General features: G+C 39.1%; 1 protein-coding gene across 1 annotated transcript; it reads left to right on the forward strand.

Annotated features, from left to right (window-relative positions):
• The first annotated feature begins 1,178 nt into the window (after positions 1-1,178).
• LOC101605090 (melanoma antigen preferentially expressed in tumors-like) lies at positions 1,179-4,573 on the forward strand. Its single transcript, XM_004669609.1, has 3 exons — positions 1,179-1,468; positions 1,880-2,467; positions 4,060-4,573. Exons 1-3 carry the CDS (start codon positions 1,179-1,181, stop codon positions 4,571-4,573), a joined length of 1,392 nt encoding a protein of 463 aa, XP_004669666.1.
• Positions 4,574-21,142: the final 16,569 nt, after the last annotated feature.

Below are 21,142 nucleotides of genomic sequence, written 5' to 3' on the forward strand. Positions count from 1 at the left end.
ACTGACATCTTTTTTAAAGTTGAGCTTTCAGAGAAAACTGAAAGTGGATTAGCATTGTTTTGGGACTCTTAAAATGGAAACTAGAGCCCTGGTTAAAGAATATTTCAGGCAAAGCCAGGTGTGGTGGCACATGCCTGTAATCCCAACACTCAGGATGCAGAGGTAGGAGGATCACCATGAGTTTGAGGCCACCCTGAGACTACATAGTTACTTCCAGGTCAGCGTGAGCCAGAGTGAAACCTTACCTTGAAAAAACAAAACAAAACAAAAAAATTCAGGCAAATCCACAACTAATCTTTGAACTAAATTGTATGGATATTCACACATTTACCAAATAACATGCTGACTTCATAAACTGGAATGAAGTACAAATTTGGGACAGACTTTCTTTAGTGTTTTGAGTAACTTGTGAAACCACACTCTTGCTTCCTGGATAATCCCATTATTACAGGGCAATTTGGCTTTTGCCATGCATATGAAATACTCACAGTTAACGACAGAGGGAATGTAACCCCTCTTGCATTTTAAGCTAAAAAATCCAATATTTAATATGTTGGTATATATTTTCAAGACTGAATGTTGTCTCTCTTTAGATTGAAATCCTTGGATGTATCAAGAAAAAATATGTATATATATAGCTCTTGAGTAGGGTGATTTTTATCTCAGTTGGAATGTTATTCTATCTAAGGATAATGTCTTAGTGTGTACTGGCTGTTAAAACAAAGTACCTTAGAGTACCATAGACTGGAAAGCTATAGGGAACAGAAATTTTGTTTCCTGAATATTTAAGTTTTTGTTTCAAATTTTACTTTCTTTTGATCATTTATGTTATTGTATTATTTTCTTAGCCGTTTTGTTAATTCTGGTGGGAGGGTGTTTAGATTTGGTGTTTGTACATTACCTGATTTTTACTTTTTTTCCATTTTTTTTCTTTTCCCATCATCAAATATGTATATCTTTGTGTGTTTATGTAAGCAAAAACAGATGTCAACAGTCAATTCATAATTTATGCTCATAATTTATGCTCATAATAGGGGTGTCTAAAGGTGGCTGATTAAGCCTCAACTTATTTATTTTGTAACTATTTTATACATTGCTAACACCAGTGGCAAACAAGAAATTGTAGGTATCTTCTCAGGACTTCCAAATGTTTCTTCTGCTGATACAGGTTTGCAAAGATGGACAGAAAGAACCCAGCCACACTGTTGGAGCTTACTATACAGACCCTACTGAAGAATGAGCTTTTGCTAATCCAACACCTTGAGGAGATGCCAAAAATACTTTATATTCCACTGTTCAGTGCTGCTTTCACAGGTGGACATAGGAAGACACTGGCAGCCATTGTGAAGGTGTGGCCCTTTTTCTGTCTACATATTGGGAGATTAAGATTACAAGTGCCATACCATGAAGTCTTGAGAATCATGATTAATAGTCTTCAGATTCTTCCTGTACAGAACTCTACTTCTCGGTAAGACTATGTATAAAAAAGACAGATTGAGAAACAGAGTGCTATGCTAGAGACTTAAAACCTCTGAGAGTTAGTTATGGGTGACTGCTGAGGATGTATGTGACAGCACTGCCACCAAACTTTTAATAAATTTAAAGACTGATAATGGCAGTGTTGGTTGTGGAATATGAGTGATCAAGGTTTCTACTAATGGAACTCTGGGCGGTGGTACACAGAAAAAGTCATGAGCATTTAGACTGGTGATTACTGGAGATTAAGGCTGGAAAAAACAACAAAAGGTGTTAACTTGTGGTTGAATGGTATACAGAACAAGGGCAAAGGGATTTTTTCCATGAATGTCATCGTAGATGCTAAGGGATTGCATTAAGATTTGCTACTTCTCAGATATGTGTTTTCCTCATTTCTCTATAGGAGCTCTAAACTGAGGATCCTAGATTTAAGACACGATACTTTGTGTGAGATCACATGCCCTGAACTCATTACTGGTTCCTCTGGATGTTTGTATTCTTGTTCTTCCTGTCAGCACACTGTCTTTAGAGCAAATGCCAAGGATGATGTTGGAAATTCAGCATCTTTTGAGACCCAACCATCTAGGAAAGCTATGGAATTACTCGTTGACCTTTCCCTCAATAGTACGTTGAGGGAAAGGAGATTTATTTCTTTAATTTTGAGGAAAGTTGAACAGAGCGTAGGGCTTTTGCACCTCTGCTGCCGTGATCTACAAATTAATACATTATCTGAATGCAAAAGCACATTGAAACTATTTACTCTGGAATGCATTGATAACCTGAGAGTTTGTCAGGCTTCTCTGAATGAGGTAACCATTCTTTTGCAAAAGATGAAGCAGCTGGACAAACTTATTCTGTCTCGAATCACTTTGAGATCTTTGGAAAGCAAAGTCTTCACAGCTTTTCTCAAGCATCTTGGAAAAATGTGCTCACTCAAGGAGTTCTGCTTATCCAACTTCTCCCTCAGAAATCATCTGGAAAATTTGCTCAGGTGAGAGTTTGCATAGATACTGAGATTCCTTGAATACTCTGATATTAAATGAAGAGAGAAATAATTCTTGGATGATCCTAAACAACTTGAAAATATTTTATTATTCTATTGCTAATGGGAGTGTGAAACTGGCCAGGCCAGTGTGTTTTTTCCATAATGAAGAGAAAGATAAGATTATGCAAATGAAGGGGAGATAGTGTAACATCTATAAGTATATCAATGAATGCAAAGACATGGTCATTCTCCAAAAACCTAGCAAAGAAACAGGAATTTAGACAGAAAGGTTCTAAGCTATAGCCATGATAGACACTTTCCTGTTCTACTACCAATAGTGCATACCATCTATCATTGTCTTCATAACCCCAAGGCTTAGAATGTGATAGTAATTTAGAAACTAGTCAAAGGGCACTTGCTGTTGGCTGTTTTCTGTTGTCTTTACACCAATTAAGTGATCTAATTCCACAATGGCAAAGGGTAACTATGTAAGAACTAAGCCACAAAAATTTTGTCATCTAATCTTGTCATAACCTTTTGTTTTAATTTTTTTCCCAAACTTAAGAAATTTAAGAAGCATTTAATAACATGACAGCTGCATAATAATTATTTTAAAGTAGGTTCTGAAAACCAAAAACAAATGTTTCTGTGTTGGCTTAATGTAAAATTACCATATTCAGTATTACTCAAACACAACAAATATGTTTGATTACAATTTGCATTTGACATCATAGACCTAAAACAATGGGTACAAAAAATAAAAAATGGGGCTGGAGAGATGGCTTAGCGGTTGAGCGCTTGCCTGTGAAGCCTAAGAACCCTGGTTCGATGCTTGATTCCCCAGGACCCACATTCGCCAGATGTACAAGGGGACACACATATCTGGAGTTTGCAGTGGCTGGAGGCCCTGGCGTGCCCATTCTCCCTTTCTCTGACTCTTTTTCTATCAGTCTCAACTAAATAAATAAAAATTAACAATTAAAAAAATCAAAAATGGGAATTTTAGCTGTTACAAAGGATCATAGACTATAGGAAAATAAGTCACAATGATGTGTCCTTATTTAAGAGGAAATACGTGATAATAGCAGCAGAGGTAGGAATGAATGTGATATGTAGGACCTTTTCTTAAGCGGGGTCTTTGAAATGAAAATAGTAGTAACTCAAGTTACAAAGTATAAACCAGTTTTAATATGTGAAATAAGACATTCATGAGATATTCTATGTGTTTATCTAGCATTAGCAATTATTATTTGTATCCCTATCTTCCATGTTTTTTAAAAGTTTAGCAAGAAACTGAAGGTCCTGACAAAGTAATGCAGATTTGTAATAATTCATGATTCTTCCCTCCTATCATTCCTCTAGTCTTTTAGGTTATCAGATTCCTTTCAAATAATAAGTTGTATGCAGTCTCAAAATTAAAACAAGTGCATCTGAGGAGAAAAGCAACTTTCTCTAAGTCACAAGACTTAAGTGAATTAAGTTCCATACTGTTGACTATTACAGTGCATATACAAAGTAGTTTATTCTAGATTGACAGACAAATGTTCCTTTCTCCAGTCCTCATTCCCCCAACATAGTTTTATGTTTTCTTTTTACAGAGCCTTGCCTCCAGATTTGAAGTGCTTATATTTGCCTTTCTGTGAACTTTCTCACACTGATTTCACATTTCTGCCTGAGTGCCCTCAGGCCAATCACTTAAGGATGCTGAATCTCAGTCACATCTCATTGTATTGGGAAGACTGTGAGAATATTCGGATTCTTTTGGAGAAACTCTCAGGTACCTTGCAGTGTCTAGAGCTAAATCACTGTCTTTTAACAGATTCTACTATGTCTCTTCTCCTCCCATCCCTAAGCCACTGTTCCCAACTCAAGGAATTTATTTTTATCTGCAACCCCATTTCAATGTTCATGCTCAAGAGGATCATACAGCAGTTAACACCCTTAACAAAACTGAAATATGTGATTTATCCCATCCCTTCACACTGCTATGATGGATGGTATTTTTATGGCCACTTAAACTTACAGAAACTAGCTGATGTGAAGGCACAAGTGAACAGTATGGTGAAAGCAGCACATAGAGAGGACATGGATTGGATCACACATTCTCTGTGAAATTTAGAGCCACACAGTTTCAACCCTGAGATGTGGCCCTTATATGCATTCAGTGTTCTTTACCTAAGGTCATATACAATACATAAGAGTGTAGATTTGAATGCTTTAGGAAACAGCTGTTAGGATATATAGTTGTGTAACTAATCCCTATAAATGTAATTCTAAGAAGAAAATAGAAGGTTTGAGGAACTCCATTAGATCTCTTGTCTACTGTCCTTACTTTCTCCTTACTTAAAACTGTGATGTAGGATGACTGACTTCTTATACAGCATGCCCCTGTATACACTTATTGGTTCATAATTGGGTACTTGACACAAGTCATGGAAAATTTTTAAATTTTTTTGTTCATTTTTATTTATTTGAGAGTGACAGAGACAGAAAGAGGCAGATAGGTAGAGGTTGGGCCTTGAGAGGACCGGACATGAGGCCTAGTGGAACTTCCTGAGTCTAGCTAAATTTTGACAACCTGTCTCTGGCCAGCTAGGACTCAGCACAGCGCCTAATTGCCTCTGGCCTGCTACTTCTGCAAAAAAGTTAGAGTTCCCGCACGTGCTTAAAACCAATCATTTCAAAAGTCGCGATATGCTATTGGCCCTTACACCTCATCCTTTCCTGAGATCCCCGCCTTCGTTCTCAACATTATATAGGCAACCACCTGTAACAATAAAGTGAGTGCCTGGTTCGAGAAGACTCCCGACTTAGTGTGGTTTTTCTCCGGTGACTAGGAGAGGTTCTGAGCCACTGACACTCATCCTCCTCCTCAACCCCTTGGGAGGAACTAGTGGGCCTGCCGGGGAGCCCGGCAGATAGAAAGAATGGGCTCACCAGGGCTTCCAGCCACTGCAAACGAACTCCAGACGCCTGCGCCCCCTTGTGCATCTGGATAATGTGGGTCCTGGAGAATTGAGCCTCGAACCCAGGTCCTTAGGCTTCACAGGCCTGCACTTAACCATTAAGCCATCTCTCCAGCCCAAGTCACAGAAATTTAAAATTTCCTAGAAGTGTTTGTAGAGTGGTAGCTGATTACTAAAGTCTGTACTTTCATCTCATATTTCTTTACTCTTCTCCAATTTAAGTTATGGCTTGATTTGGTTTTGAGGAACCACCTGCAGTTGATAGGGTGCAACGAAACTACCACTACCAATTGATGTCTTCAAGTCTCTGTTGCTATCTTCTTCCATAGATTTCAGACTGCTAGAGTTGAGTTTTTTTTTTTTTTTCCCCATACATATTAGCCAAGGATCCAGAATACTATTCTAGGAGTGGTGAACATAAAATATAAAAGCAAGTAGGAAAGTTTCCTACCTCAAGCTAACCTGAATATAAATTTCTGGGTTTTTTTTTTTTTTTTGTCCTGACACTTTATTTAGCACACCTGTTATTTAATTGTTTTGTTTCCCATATTCCCTATACATGCTATTTTCCATATAAAGGAAGTTTATTTTGTTAGCTATTAAACACCTATATCATAGCTTAAAGGTTACCTCTTCAAAGAGGTTTTCTCTCACTATCTGTGTTAGTCTGTTTTCTGTCATTGTGCAAAATACCTGGGCTACTCAACTTGTAAGGAGGAAAGGTTTGTGTTGTTTCACATTTTCAGATGCAAAGCAGAACAAGGTATAGATATGTGACAAAGGTGGAGATTCACACCTCATGGTGGCAAGAAGCAGAGCAAGAGAACAGAACTGGGGGTCCAAATATACTTTTTAGAGGCATGACCCTAGAGACTTACTTCTTAAAAATAGGACCCCTGTAAACTATCATAATACTTCTCATAATACCCTAAGCTGGAAATGATGTCTTTATCACATGGTATTTGGAATATAATTAGTATGTAAGCCACAGCACTTCCTTTGCTTTTTCTTCTTTTCTATTCTACCACTAATTACTCTATTAACATTAAAAATAACAAATATTATTAATATATTTTGTTTATGTGCAAATATCTCTATAGGGCAGTATAGAATTCTTAGAGTATATGCCCAGGAGTGCTATAGCTCAGCCCTATGACAGTTCTATTTCTAATATGCTGAGAATCCTCCATACTTTCACAATGGCTGTACTAGTTTGCACTCCCACTGGCAGTTAATAAGTGTTCCTCTACTCCCACAACCTCATTATCATTTCTTGTCAGTTTTATTGATAGCCATTCTTACTGTGGTGAGATGGTATCTCAAGAGTGGTTTGAATTTTCCCTTTCCCTGATGGCTACAGTTGTTGAACACTTTGTAACATAAAATATCAAGGACTTAGAAAAATAAAAAATTACTTATTCATTTTTAAAATTATAATGCACAGAAATTCAAAGAAATATTATTATATCATTATAATGAGTAGTTGTTTTGTATTATTTCATGTTAACATTAAATAATTTTGGTGTTTTTTATTCAATAAAATATTGTTTAAAATCAATTTTATGTGCTTTTTTCTGAATAATTTCTTTTACTTTTTTTCTCTTTAAAATTTGGATTTTCCAATATATTATCTACATAAGATCACTTCTTTTGCTCTGTGAAGCAGAGTACTGATCAGTGCATAGCAAGCCCACTATATATCATGGTAGGGGCAATGGAAATGAGGACAGAGTACTTCATGACTTGCCTCCATCCTGTCCTGGTACCACTGTTCTGTCAGTAGCCACATATCTTGAGGTGAAACCTAGAGCACTCAGTGAAGTCATAATTAGAAGTCTCCTTGTACTGACAATGTGAGTGGCATGCTTATAAATTTCTATTGCAAGAGCTCTCATTTTATCTTTTCTTTTGCTTTCCATAAATTTAAAAAATATCTTACGTGATTTTTGAGCTTGATGGTAAATTAGGATAGTTGTTTTTATATTTCATGTATTTGAGAAAAATGCAGAAAGAAAAAGAGAGAGGGAGGAATAAGAGAATAGGCACACCAGGGCCTTTAGCCACTGCAAACAAACTCCAAATGTTCGTGCCACCTTGCACATCTGGCTTTATGTGGATACTGGGGAATTGAACCAGGGTCTTTTGGCTATACTGGCAAGCGCCTTAATCACTAAGCCATCTCTCCAGCCCTAAGATAATTATATATATATTCTGCTTATCCACAACTAAGGTCCTCTATTGCTATTTTTTAGGACAAAAGTCATAAAAAAATGTATAATCCAGAAATTTCATATCCTGTAAGAGGTCAGATTTTAGAGGACTTTTATTTATTTATTTGTTTTTTTTAATTTTTAGAGTTGTTCTAAGGCAGGGTCTTACTCTAGCTTAATCTAACCTGGAAATCATACTGTAGACCCAGTATTGCCTTGCTCATGTGAGGTTCCTCCTATCCCAGCCTCCTGAGTGCTGGTATTAAAAGCATGCACCATACACATGGCTAAAAGTTTTCTGAAGACTTAGTTTTAAAGAATGCTTATTCATCAAGTTGGAACAGCAACACTTCATTATGGTAAAAGAAAAAAAGGTCTCAAGTAGCAGTGGCCAAATAGCAGCAATGGTCAGCTCTGGTGTGTGATGCTGATGGAACACCAATAAGTAGGGCTGAGGCATCCAAGACTCTTTGGCAGGTCCAAGAAGTCCTTCAATGACCTCCTGGAGTGCCTGTTGTCTGACAGTTTGAGATATTTCTATCTTTTCATTGAATTTTTGGAATTATTACAAGTTTATTACTGCTTATTTTTGCTTTCATTTTCCCGTTCTCAGTAGTGATAGGGAATCCAATTCAGATGTATGCATACAGTCACCAATGATTAAACAGGAAAATAATTTTTCTATAGAAATTTGTGAGTCTGTAATGTTTAAACAGGTAAACAGATTATGGATCATGAAACTACAACTAGTTTGAATGAACAAAGTTTCTCAACACCACAAATGTATATTTTACCTCATGAGACATGATCCTCACAATGCTGTGTCACATGCCTTACCAATTGTTCTCCAAAAACATAACTTACAAGAAAATTATTGTTGTCAAAATGATTACAGGAATTAATGAGCACATTTCCTGAACCTATGGATAACTTACTAGAAAAGGAGCCTGTAATTCTAAGGAGCAAATGTAAACATATTTCAAATAATTGGATTGGGCCCACACAAGGAAGTAAAACAGAATATGTAACTTACATAACTAACAATAGAGTTTGGTGGGCTCCAAAAGGAAAGACATCAATGCAAAACACTGGTTGGATAGATCAACCTTTACCATATATAGGGGCATACATTAATGGAGTAAGGATGGTCTGGAAAGATGGAAAAAAGTTAAATATCAAAATCTTCCTTTTATGGAGAGATTTACAAGGTCAGGACCAACCTGTATAATGGAACAAAAAAAGGTCATAGAGAGACGATTAAATCAGAACTCTATTATAAATAGAGAAACATACTGTTATTCAGGCCACAAGATAACATTATGTAGCGAGTGGCTAACACTGCCCTTTTTGAGGTTAAAAAAATATCTATCACCTTATAATCAAAAGAGCTACTTGCCAGGGCTCTTGGCTAGTTTCCATGAGCCTGTGTAAAATATTACTCAGCTTGCAATCCTTGACTTTCTTGTATAAGATTTTATCAGCATGTCTATGGGGCAAGAGGTTTATGAGTCAAGCAGAAGCAGGGGAACCCATGAATAATACTGTGCAAGATTTCTTAGAGAATAGAAGCTACATGAGTAAGTTGCTATGTCTTCATTGTAAATAATAATGTATTGTAAAAGTATAAATTTTTTTTAAAAGTAAAGTTTTGCTTTGCGAGCAGTGTGCTTCACCTGAACCAGTAGTCCAAATGATTTCCTCACAACACCAACTCCACACATCCCCTTCGAGTTCTACAATCCCACTGAGGCTGGACCTTGGCACTCAAGGATAAGGAAGACTTAAGTCTGATTTTCAACTAAGCTACAATGACCTGGAAAGAGAATAATCCCCACTATGTGGAGGACAGTACAAATAACTACAAAATCATAATGTGACTTAATCCATCAAACATCTGTGGTAGAATGAATCCCATGGAAGGTCCACCCTATCCTTTGTAAGACCAGAAAAGTGAGCACTATTTGGGAAGAATAGGATGAATCAGCTGAGTATCTTTAATGACTTGCTAAGGATCAAGTATGGGCTTGCATGGCAATATAAAACATCAGGATCTCCAGACAGGTGTTTTCCCACTTATTCTCATGTTTTTTACATGGACATCTTTGGGGTTCTTATAAGATGGGTTTGGAGACAGAATGAAATATCAGAGGAAACCTGTGTGGTACAAACCTGGGAGAAGAAATCACTCACTTCTGTGTACAAAATTGAATCTTCATTCCATAGATACACAATTGTCTGATAGAATCCCAAAATATTGAGTGAATTTTGTTACTCAAAACTTAGGAAAACTTGCATTGCACTTTTCTGCTAGAATACAGGACAAGACCATGTCATGAATAAATGTTCTTCAATGGCCAGTGGTGAATGTTCTCATCTAAAGTAGTAAGTAATGTATATGTGAGGAAATATCAATATGAGCCTGTCAGAGTTATCTTCTCATTGCAGGGACAAAGCATCCTACCAAAAGCAGTACATTGGAGTAAAGATATTTATTTTGCTTCACAGTCTCAAAGGGGAGTTTTATGTTGGCATCAGAAAAGGTGGCATGAGCAGAAGCTAGACATCATCTCTGCAACAGCAGGTAAAAAACAGCAGCAGGAGAGTGAGCCAAACATTGGAAAAATGGGGTTAATAACTCTCAAGGTCCATTCCCCCATCAATTCACCTCCTCCAGCAAGGTTTCATGTCCAAAATTGATACCAGCTGGGGAGCAAGCATTCAGAACACATGAGTTTATGTGGGATACATAATTCAAACCACTATAGTTTTCCCCTAATCCCCATAAACTCATAACCATCCATGATGTAAAATGCAATGAATTCAGTCCAACTTTAAAATTTCACATAGCTTTATCAATTCCAACTGTATTCAAACATCCACATAGTCCAAGCACAGTTAACTGACCTGTAAAACCAAAACCACATTATATCACAGAATAAACCTTCATACTGCAAAATATTGCATTTCAAGGAAAGACAGAACAAATGTAAGATTTAAAACAAATGGGGGAAACATCAAATTCTGTAGATCAAAATCTGATATCTGTAACCAGTGAAGAAGTTTCTGGGGTTCTAGTTCTGCTCCTCCAGCTGAGTTGTTCACAGCCTGGGGAACAATCCATCCTATTCCAGAAGCTCTACTTGGAAGCCATCCCATAGTCCTGGCTGAGGTATCCACTGCAAGCTTTGGTTGATCCTCATGGCTCCATTGATTCTTCAAGCAGGAGCACCAACAATCCTGCCTCACACTGCCCATGGCCATTTCCAAAAACAAAACTGTGCTACCAATCTAATGATCCTCTCTTATTTGAATTTTTTTATAATCCCATAGTACCAGGGGGCTATCATCCTGTTAATCCAGAAGTGAATAAAGCTGACTTTTAGGAGCAGGACACCCCTTCAGCATTCAGGACCCTACTTTCAAAAGAGAACATTTTTTTTTCCCCTGCTGCCCCAAAGCAGATCAGCTGGATGAATCCCAATGGTGCTGATCTCTCAAACTGCAGCTGAATGGGGCTGGTATCTACTGTGCAACTTTCATTTCTTTCTGTGTCATATCCTTCTGCTCACACCAGTCCATAAATTAATTCTGGTCCAATTCTCAGAACATATCCTCTCACACAAATTGCTTCTACCCCAGACCTAACAAAGCTCTTTCTTCCCCCCAATAGCCAAGCCTGTGCAGTCCACAGTTCTTTCTACATTTAAGTCTTTCAACTATCATAAAAATCCATCAAACCGTACTTGCAGCACTGCAAGGTATCTCTTCATCCAATGTTTATAATCCGACTTTCTTGACACAAATCAGTTCCAAAAGACCCAAAGCCAGTAAGGTTTCTGTCATCAGTGACTCCACTCTGTTACACATTTCTGTTTTAGTTACTTTCTCATTGCTGGAACACAGGAACTGGCCAAAAGCAGTTGATGGGAGGAAAGATATTTAATTTGGCTTACAGAGTCATGGGAATTGTTTTTTCCCCCTGGGGAGATACAAACAAATGTCTTCACCCTAAATAGGGCTCAGATGGCAGACCAAAGGTCATTTGCACCAATAACAATTTGGTAAACCAATGAGTTTATTGGGGATCACTTACAGAGCATGGAGATGGATTAGTTATAGGAACAGGGAGCTGTCAAAGCAGCCGTTTTTATTGGCTGTGAAGATTACTCCTTGGACACTCCTTCCTCAGCCCCAGTATGGGGTCCCACTTACAGAGCATGGGTTCCCCAGAACAGTTACATCACCTAGAAGTCTCATCACACCCTGAATGATGAATTACTTTGGACTGATTCCAGAAGATCCTTGTCTCTGTCCAGGAGTATGAGACCCCATAACAACACTGTAGTAGGGTTCTATCAGGATTACCCCAGAGGATGCTCCTCCTCACCCTCAGGAAGAAAGCTTTCTTACAGATCATGAGACTTCCAAGCAACTGCTTAAACAGAGCTCTCTAGGCCATTAAGTTAAAAAGGATATATAAAGGGAAGAGAAAGGAATGGAGGAGGGTACTTAATAGGTTGGGATTGCATATATGTAAATATAAGAGCAGATTAAGGGGGGTGAAATGTCCCAAAATGAGGTCAGGGGAAGAGACTGAGTAAAGGAAAAGTAGAGGGAGGGCTAATCAAAATCTAAGAGTATACAAATAAATCATATGGAATCCTCCAGTTTTGGACAATAGAGTACTCAGGAGCCATAGATCATTGTTAGAAAATTCTCAGTGCCAGGGATGGGATTCCTCCAGTGAGTTGTTGGCCAGGGAGGTCCCTGATGCCCCAAAACATTATAGGCCATCGCTGAGACCCTTGGTTTCCCACCAGGAATAGATGGTAAGACCCTATTGCTAAAGACTCCACATATTTGGGCTGCAAGGCCACCACAAATCCTGCTGGAACTGAGCTGATAACCTCCTCCATGTAGACCAGCTGACAGAAATCTGGAAGAAGCCATTCAACATGTAGTCCAATGGGAGAAAGAGATACCACCAGTGAAGATACTCAGAAGTGGACACTGCAAGCCTTATAATTGGCCAGCCAGGCCAAATGAGCCAACAGGTGCAATAGTGGCATGTTTGTCATGGTGGAAACCAACTGCCCTCCAATTGGATTGGAGGCCTGCTTCATGGAAGGGAATACATCCCTGACACTGAAAACTTAAAACAGGGGTAGTCATGAGCCCTAGGGGTACAACATCTGCTGATGTTTGGATAAATGTACATACTATGGTTATCAAACTTCCCAGTAAGCACTTCTCTTAATATTCATACCCTTATATTAATGCTACTCTCACTTTGGGTAGAGAATCTTCTCTTTTCAGATGGCAGTGACCTTGGGACAACTCAGAAGGTATCATAGTGCTGGAAAGAAGTGACTGGTGTACTGAGTAACATCTTGATCACAACTTCCAAGGCTCAGGATCTAATTCAGAAGAGGTGGTGGAAAGAATGTAATAGCTAAAGGAAAGGTAGGACTCCTTACAACGTGCTCCCTCCAGACATAAAATGTCCTGGATCTCTGTGACCTCATAGTGCCTGACACTACCTACACAAGGCCATCAGAAGAGGAGGAAAAGATCATGACATCAAAAGAAAAGAGAAACTGATTGAGATGGGGGTGGTATGATGGAGAATGGAATTTCAAAGGGGAAAGTTGGTGGAGGGAGGATATTTCCATGGGATATTTTTTATAATCATGGCAAATGTTAACAAAAATTGAGGAAAAAAAAAAGAAAACAGAGCTCTCTACACTGGGATTACTCCTGCAGATGGTCCTCATTCAGTATTAGTGTGAGGATTTATTTACAGATCATCAGGACTCCAAAGCAACAACTTAGATGGAACTAATGGTTCCTTGATCTTTTACCCACTATATACTCTTTCTCTCTTTCCTTGAGGTCACAAGACTTTGTGCACTATTGTATTCAACAGTCACAGGAGGCATCTGAATCTCAGGTGGGAGTCTAATTGCCCTTACCATGCCTTTTCCAATGAGTTGACCCAGCTGCTTTTGATAAATCTGAAAATAGTTGTTTACACCTTTCAATTCAGAGGAAGATTGCCATATAGCACTCCACTCCCTCCTCTGGCTCTTACAGTCTTTCCATCCCATATCTGTAATATTTTATGAGATTCAAAGAGCTTAGATAGATATCTATCTATGACTAAGCATTGGAACACTATGCCACAGCAACAGTTATTAATCTCAGGATTTTGGCAGGTGCATCTTTCCATTAGCATCTTTTGTTGAATGCAAAGAAGTTCTTCTCCAATAAAAGCTGATAGCAGTAGTAATAATAGTGATATTCTAAGGCAGCAAGCACAAATGTTTAGCAGGTAATTTTACAGGACCATCACATCCATTCAGCAAAACAATAACAGTGGTTTCCCCACTGGGGCCTACAACCTCCACAACCATAGGCTTTTGACCAGGTTTACAGTTTCAGACATAAACTTCCCCCTGTGGAGTAGACTTGAATCCAATTGGAAAGCTGTTGGCTGTACCCACAACAATCATGCTACTATCACACAGGCCATCACATCTTGCCTGGCACGTTGGTATTGTCGCACATAGGGTTCAATTCTGAGTGGTACTGTTGACTCTTCTCCCTCCAGCAGCCTACACAGCACCTTCCAACACTATGAAAGCCAGCCACCAGGGAGGTTCCATCCAGCTCAGTCTATGCCTGATTTCTCCACACTGTATAACAAAATCATGTCATGTCTCCATTGATAGGGTCTTACCCTTTAGTTCTGGAATACAACCAACAATTGTGGCAATAATCTTTTATTTATTTGGAGACCTTCACAGGGCCTCCCTGGCCAACAGCTCCAGGAGATAGCCAATCTGTGGCACTGTGATAGTTTATTCAACAACTTCGTGGCTTTTAGGATGCCCTTTGCTATCTATATGGCACATCTTCTTTCATGCACTTTAATTGCTGTATTATTATATTTACCAAACATGTAAGATACTCAGAGCTTAGTACTATGATATTTAACAAAATCTTTTACAGAGGTTAGGCAGGATCTGCAAGAGCCTACAGCCGTCCATTTCCAAGCAGACACCAGTTGATCTCAGGAGTCAGTAGCTAAGTGGATACTAAGGAAAAAAACAATGTCAGCAAGGTCTAATACAGTGTGAAGAGATCCATTGCATGTAGCAACTGTTTCTTTAAAAGCACAATATTGGGTACAACACCATGGATGAAAGGCAACTCCCCATCTACTTTTCTATAATCTGTAGATATTTTTCTGTGAGCTATCCTGCTTTCTCACCCTAGAATGCTTCCATGGGTCTTCCTTGTATCTCCCCACTACCAGTGGGCTCAGTATGACACAACCAAACTGTTTGACCAAGTCTAGGGCCAAAGGAGAGAGAGAGAGCCTTCTTTCTACCCTGCTTTGGTCCCTATACTCTGGGATTACTCTTCCCACTCCCTTGGTTTCACTGTTTCCAGGAAGCCAGAATTGAGGCTGCAGTCTTGGCTGTTGTCTTTCCCTGGTCAACACCTCCTGCTGTAATAGCTTCCGGGGAGACAAGCAATTGCCACACCCTGCATACCTTTCTGCAGGACAGAAATCTACATGGCTCACTCTGGTTGTATAATTGTCCACCCCTGCATCAAGCTTAGTTCTTTTCACCCGAAGTACCCAATCATTTATACCCTCTGAGAACTAACTTTCATGTTGTAAAGCCTTCCATAGGTTCATTAGCATCCCATGTGACTTTCTGTGAATTTTATTCTTAGGAACTCCAGCTTTGCACAAATCTTTACCACATTTGTTGTCTAGTAATCCAGACAGATCCTATGGTGGTTTGATTCAGGTGTCCCTTATAAACTTAGCTGTTCTGAATGCTAGATTCTCATCTGATGGAGATTTGGGAATTAATGCCTCCTGGAGACAGCGTATTATTGTGGGCAGGTTTATGAGTATTATCACCAGTTTCCCCTATGTCAGTGTTTGGCACACTCTCCTGTTGTTGTTGTCTGCCTGATTATGGCCAGAAGGTGATGTCCACCTCTGATCATGCCATCATTTTCCCCTGCCATCACGGTGCTTCCCCTTGAGTCTGTATGCCAGAAAAACCCACTTTTCCCCCACAAGCGGTTTTTGGCCCAGAGATTTTTGCCAGAAATGCAAACCTGAGTGCAATAGACCCCTTTGTCTTCTCTGCTGTTATTGTTTTTTTTTTTTTTTTTTTTTTTTGTTTTTTAAATTTTTATTTATTTATTTGAGAGCGACAGACACAGAGAGAACGACAGATAGAGGGAGAGAGAGAGAATGGGCGCGCCAGGGCTTCCAGCCTCTGCAAACGAACTCCAGACGTGTGCGCCCCCTTGTGCATCTGGCTAACGTGGGACCTGGGGAACCGAGCCTCGAACCGGGGTCCTTAGGCTTCACAGGCAAGCGCTTAACCGCTAAGCCATCTCTCCAGCCCAATGCTGTTATTGTTTTTTACCTCTAGTTTGTTCTATCATTTTATGAGCCCAATTTACATTCTGAATCATGGACTTTCCCTTCCCCTCTGTCAAGAGTTGGATCTGAGGGGCGTGTTCTGACTTATTATCTGACTCATCCAATGGGTTCCAAGTGTTTGGATCCCATAAAGGGCTTATTAATGCCAATCTAATTTGTGCTTGGTTTTGCTTTCAGCCTTCTAGCCCTGAGAGACAATGAGCCTGAACCTCTATCCCATCTTCTTCTTTATTCTGTTAAATCCGAGGAAACTAGAACCCTGACCCATTTTTTCATAACTCCTCTTTTAGTAAAACAAGTTCTCTCTGCTTCAGCTGTTGTGATGGCTACTTACTATTGTCAACTTAATCTGTTTAGGAATCCACAGATATTCAACTTGTTTGAGTCTCTGAGGTTACTTACAGGAAGGACGAAGTCCTTTCCCAGAATGAGCCCTTCCCCCAGAGTGGGTGACCCTCCTGGTGGTGGGATTTATGTATGGTGGCTCTGAGAGGAAAGAGTCCCCTTTCTCCCATCTGGCTGTCAGTACTGCTTCCTGGTGAGTGATTCACTTGTACATGTGTCTATCTTGATCAACTATCCTTCCTCCACATTGTAACTAAATTTCTTCAGTGTTCTAGTGTGGACTGAAGACTAGAGTGAACTGAAGACTAGCAGATCTCTAGGAAGCTCTCAATGCTCTCAATGCTGGATTGGGACTGCTGAGGCAGCCAGCTTCATGGACTGAGCAGCTACCCTGTTCCTTGACAACCAAATTTGCAGTCTGCTATTGTTGGAATGCCATAAGGTAATCCTATAAATTCCCTTTTTATAAAAGCTTTTTTAATTTTATTTATTTATTTATTTGAGAGTGACCGACAGAGAGAAAGAGGCAGATAGACAGTGAGAATGGGCATGCCAGGGCTTCCAGCCTCTGCAAACGAACTCCAGACGCGTGCGCCCCCTTGTGCATCTGGCTAACGTGGCTCCTGGGGAATCGAGCCTCGAACCGGGGTCCTTAGGCTTCACAGACAAGCGCTTGACCGCTAAGCCATCTCTCCAGCCCAATGCTGTTATTGTTTTTTACCTCTAGTTCTATCATTTTATGAGCCCAATTTACATTCTGAATCATGGACTTTCCCTTCCCCTCTGTCAAGAGTTGGATCTGAGGGGCGTGTTCTGACTTATTATCTGACTCATCCAATGGGTTCCAAGCCAGCCCCTAAATTCCCCTTTTCATACAATTCCTTCTATTGGTCTGTTCCTCTAGAGAACCCTGCCTAATTCATCTGTATACCATATTATACGTAACAATAGCCAAGCTAACTCCATAGCCACTTGCCTACACTTTAGTCTCTTATGTGCCACATTCATTCAACACATTCTCTAATAGTTCAACTGTGTTCAGGGCATCCCTATACTCCCACAGTAGACCCAGCTCATCAACCACTCCATAACACACTGAGGACTGCCACCCTTGAATTCCTCCCACAGACACTCTTATTCCTGATGGCCCAACCTTAGTTATCTGTTGTTTTATACAGCAAGAACCAATTTACAGCTACCTTCCCAAGAAGACACACTACAACACATATGGGGAAGGATAGCCATGCCATTTCCCCATGGAAACTCCCTCTCCAACCTCGGTTGCATGCCTTGCTGACCATAACAAGACCATGCCATTGTCCTCCCAAACTCATCTGTGGTTCTGCCATGCCCCATTTTCTGGCCACAAGTGTGAAAGGAAACTTCTCTACTGGGGAGATGTGAACACACATCTTCACCCCAAATAGGGCTCATATGGCAGAACAAAGTACAATTACCCAATCACCATTTTTTTGAACCAATGAGTTATTGGAGTAGGTCACTTTTAGAGCATGGAGAGGGGTTGTTTATAGGTCCATGAAACCCTCAAATCAGCAAATATGATGGGGCTTCCTGTGTTAAGATCACTCCTCCCATGCTCCTCCATCAGTTTCAAGGTGACAGTTTACTTAAAGAGCCTGAGACTACAAAGTAGCACTTCAGTGGGGCTCACTAGATTGGAATTACCCCCACAGATTCTCTTCCCTCAGCCTTGGGGTGAGGGCTTACTTAAAGTGCATGGAGACTCCAAAGAAACCACTTAGATGGAACTCATTGTTCCTTGATCATTCACCCTCTTATCTCCCCCTGAGGCAATGAGGCCTCATGCATTATTGCATATAGCTGGAATGGGGGGCACCTTAATGTCCAGTGGGGGTCTAATGACCTTCCCTATGTCTTGTATCCTGAGTTGACACAGCTGCTTTTGACAAAGCTGGCAATAGTTGTTAACACCTTTCAATGCAGAGGAAATTTGCCATACAACATATAGTCTCAAAGGGAAGCTTTCTCATGGTAGGGAAAAGCATGGCATGAACAGAGGCTGGACATTACCTATACCACAACAGGTGAAAAACAGTAGCATGTGGGTGAGCCAAATTAACATTGGCAAGCTAGGGCTAATAAACCTCTATGTCCACCCACAGAGATTCACCTCCTCCAGCAAGACATCTGCATCACTTATTTGGAAATTTATCTTTTCAAGTCTGTGGTCCACTTTTTAATTGTATTATTTTTTCTTAGTTATGTACACAGTATATATACAGTCATGTTAGTGCCATTGTTAGCCTCCTCCCTGCCCTCCCCCTTCTGCAGGGACCCTCCTCACTGAGGAATATGGGTCATGCATTGTGGGAATTAGCCATCAGTTATGGGTAAGAGGTTATATCTCTATGCATAATGACCCAACTTGTGGCTCTAACAATCTTTTTGCCCCTCTTTTGCAGATTTCCCTTAGCCATATTGGATTCATTTTAGGTCTACTTCAGTGATGAGGTCTTGGGAGCCTCTGGGTCTCTGGATATCAGGTTTGGTAGGAGTTCAGTGTTCAATGTGTCTATCTCCTTCACCCTTGTGCTGGTTCCAGGTTCACCAAGAAAGCATAATTCTTGCTCATTTCCCCAATTATTCTTGGTTTCAGCTGTGGCCCTGTTGAGGTGTGATGGGCTGATTATCTCCTCTGGTTCTGCGTCCATCCAAAAAGGAGAAGAAAATTCTCCAATGGAGAGTAAAGTCAGCACCAGATAAATGGGATAACCATTGTTATTTAAGATACAGTTTAATAGGTGTAGGCCTTCTTCTAGCCCATGATTGGTGGGTGCTTGATAGTGGAGAGCAGGCTCATTTTTTGGATAAGGTTCTGACTTGTTTCCTAGCTCCAGCTATGGGTTCCATTCCACTGAATGGATCAATTAGCCTAATCAAGAGCAGTTGGTTTCCCACCATGGCTGTCTGCCCCTATTGTACTTGTGTGAGCATCATGTCAGGTTGTTTGCTGCTGAGTACCTTAGACCATGAGTTGCTTGGACAGATGTTGGTCATTTACCCCCAGTCGCTCACGTAGCACCTTCTGGCACTAGACGAGCTAACTCTTTTTGTGTTTGGTGCAAGATGTTCCATATGTTTCTACATAGCAATATTATGTAGGGTATGTTACCAGACACTTTATCTGAATCTCTAACCAGTTTTCAGTGCACTGATGATGTCTTTTCATATGAAATAATTTTCTGTATTGATCATATATAGTTTATTCATTTTATTTTTATAGGCTGCTTTTTATCATATTCCAAAGAAATTTGACCCATTCATCATTGTGAAGATTTCCCTTTATGTGTTCTAAAAAATTATAATTTAACTGCTTACAATTAGGTATTTTTCTGTTTAGCATTAAGTTAGTAGGTAAAGTTAGGATAAAATTTATCCCAATTTTTCTGCATATGAAGATTTAAGGTTCTCAGGACCATTTGTTGTCAAGACCATCTTTTCCCTGCTAAATCATCAATTTTTGAAAATCATTTTATGTAGATACAAATGTCCTTTTGTATATCTGATTTTTTAACAGCTTCACACTAGTTTAGAATTTATAGTCCTGCAGAATGTGTAATATCAGCAAATGTCAGTCCTCTAACAGTTTTTTCCTTTCAAAAATATGTTTGGCTCTTTAGAGTCCTTTTGAGATTACCGGAATCACTGGAGTGACTTTTCTATTTCTGAAAATAAAAACAAAGCTTGTTAGCATTTGGTTTGGATGACATTGAATTTCAGATCTCTTTTTGTAGCACTTAAATTATAAAATTATTGTTTTCCAATCTATGAATTATGCATGCACTTACATTTTTAATGTCCTTGTGTATTTCTTTCAAAAATGCTTAAAAGTGTACAGAATAAAAGTCTTTAACTTCCTTGGTTGATTTTTAATTTTGTCTGAAATTATGTACCATTGTACTTTATTTAGATACTTTTCAGCATGTAAACCAGATACTTCTCTCTCCTTGCAGTTTTTATTTTATCAATTCAATCTTCTGCCTTTTGTCCTCATTAATATTTCTTCAGTTTTCTATATTGTATTCATTTTAAGGAGTAAATTATAGTTTTGAAACAATTTTATTTATATATGTGTTAACCTGTATGGTTTAGTTAATTCTGCTAGCTTTGGTATAAGTTTTTTTTTTTATTTTCCTAATTCTTAAGATATGTTTTTGATTGATATAGTTCTTCTTATTTAATATAGACATAAAAGTTATATCTTTCTGTTAACATTGATTTTATTGTATCTTATTAGTTTGGGCAAGGAATATTTTAATTTTACAAATCTCAAGTATTTTCTGTTTGCTTTTCTCTTAATTCATTTTAGACTCATTTCACCTTTCAGAGTATATTGTATAATTTCATACTTTTTCACTTTTTATTCTCTTACTGTTTTCTAGTCCAATTTGATTTGTTTGAATGGTGTGGGCTATTATTATCTCAAGGAGTCTGTGTTTCCCATTTTCTGTCTCCTTCTGACATCACTGTAAAAAGCGTAATGGCCATTTTATTTGGTTCAAATCCCATAGTTCATGTATTTTCTGAACACTTTTCATACTCTTTACTGTTAGAGCTTTACTATCTTACACTCTCATCAAAACTGCACCAGATTTTCTAACTCCTATTGTATTTCATTTTTTCATATTATACTTTCTCACTG

This window comes from Jaculus jaculus, chromosome X, assembly GCF_020740685.1.
Source record: "Jaculus jaculus isolate mJacJac1 chromosome X, mJacJac1.mat.Y.cur, whole genome shotgun sequence".
In the NCBI taxonomy this organism is placed as follows: domain Eukaryota; kingdom Metazoa; phylum Chordata; class Mammalia; order Rodentia; family Dipodidae; genus Jaculus; species Jaculus jaculus.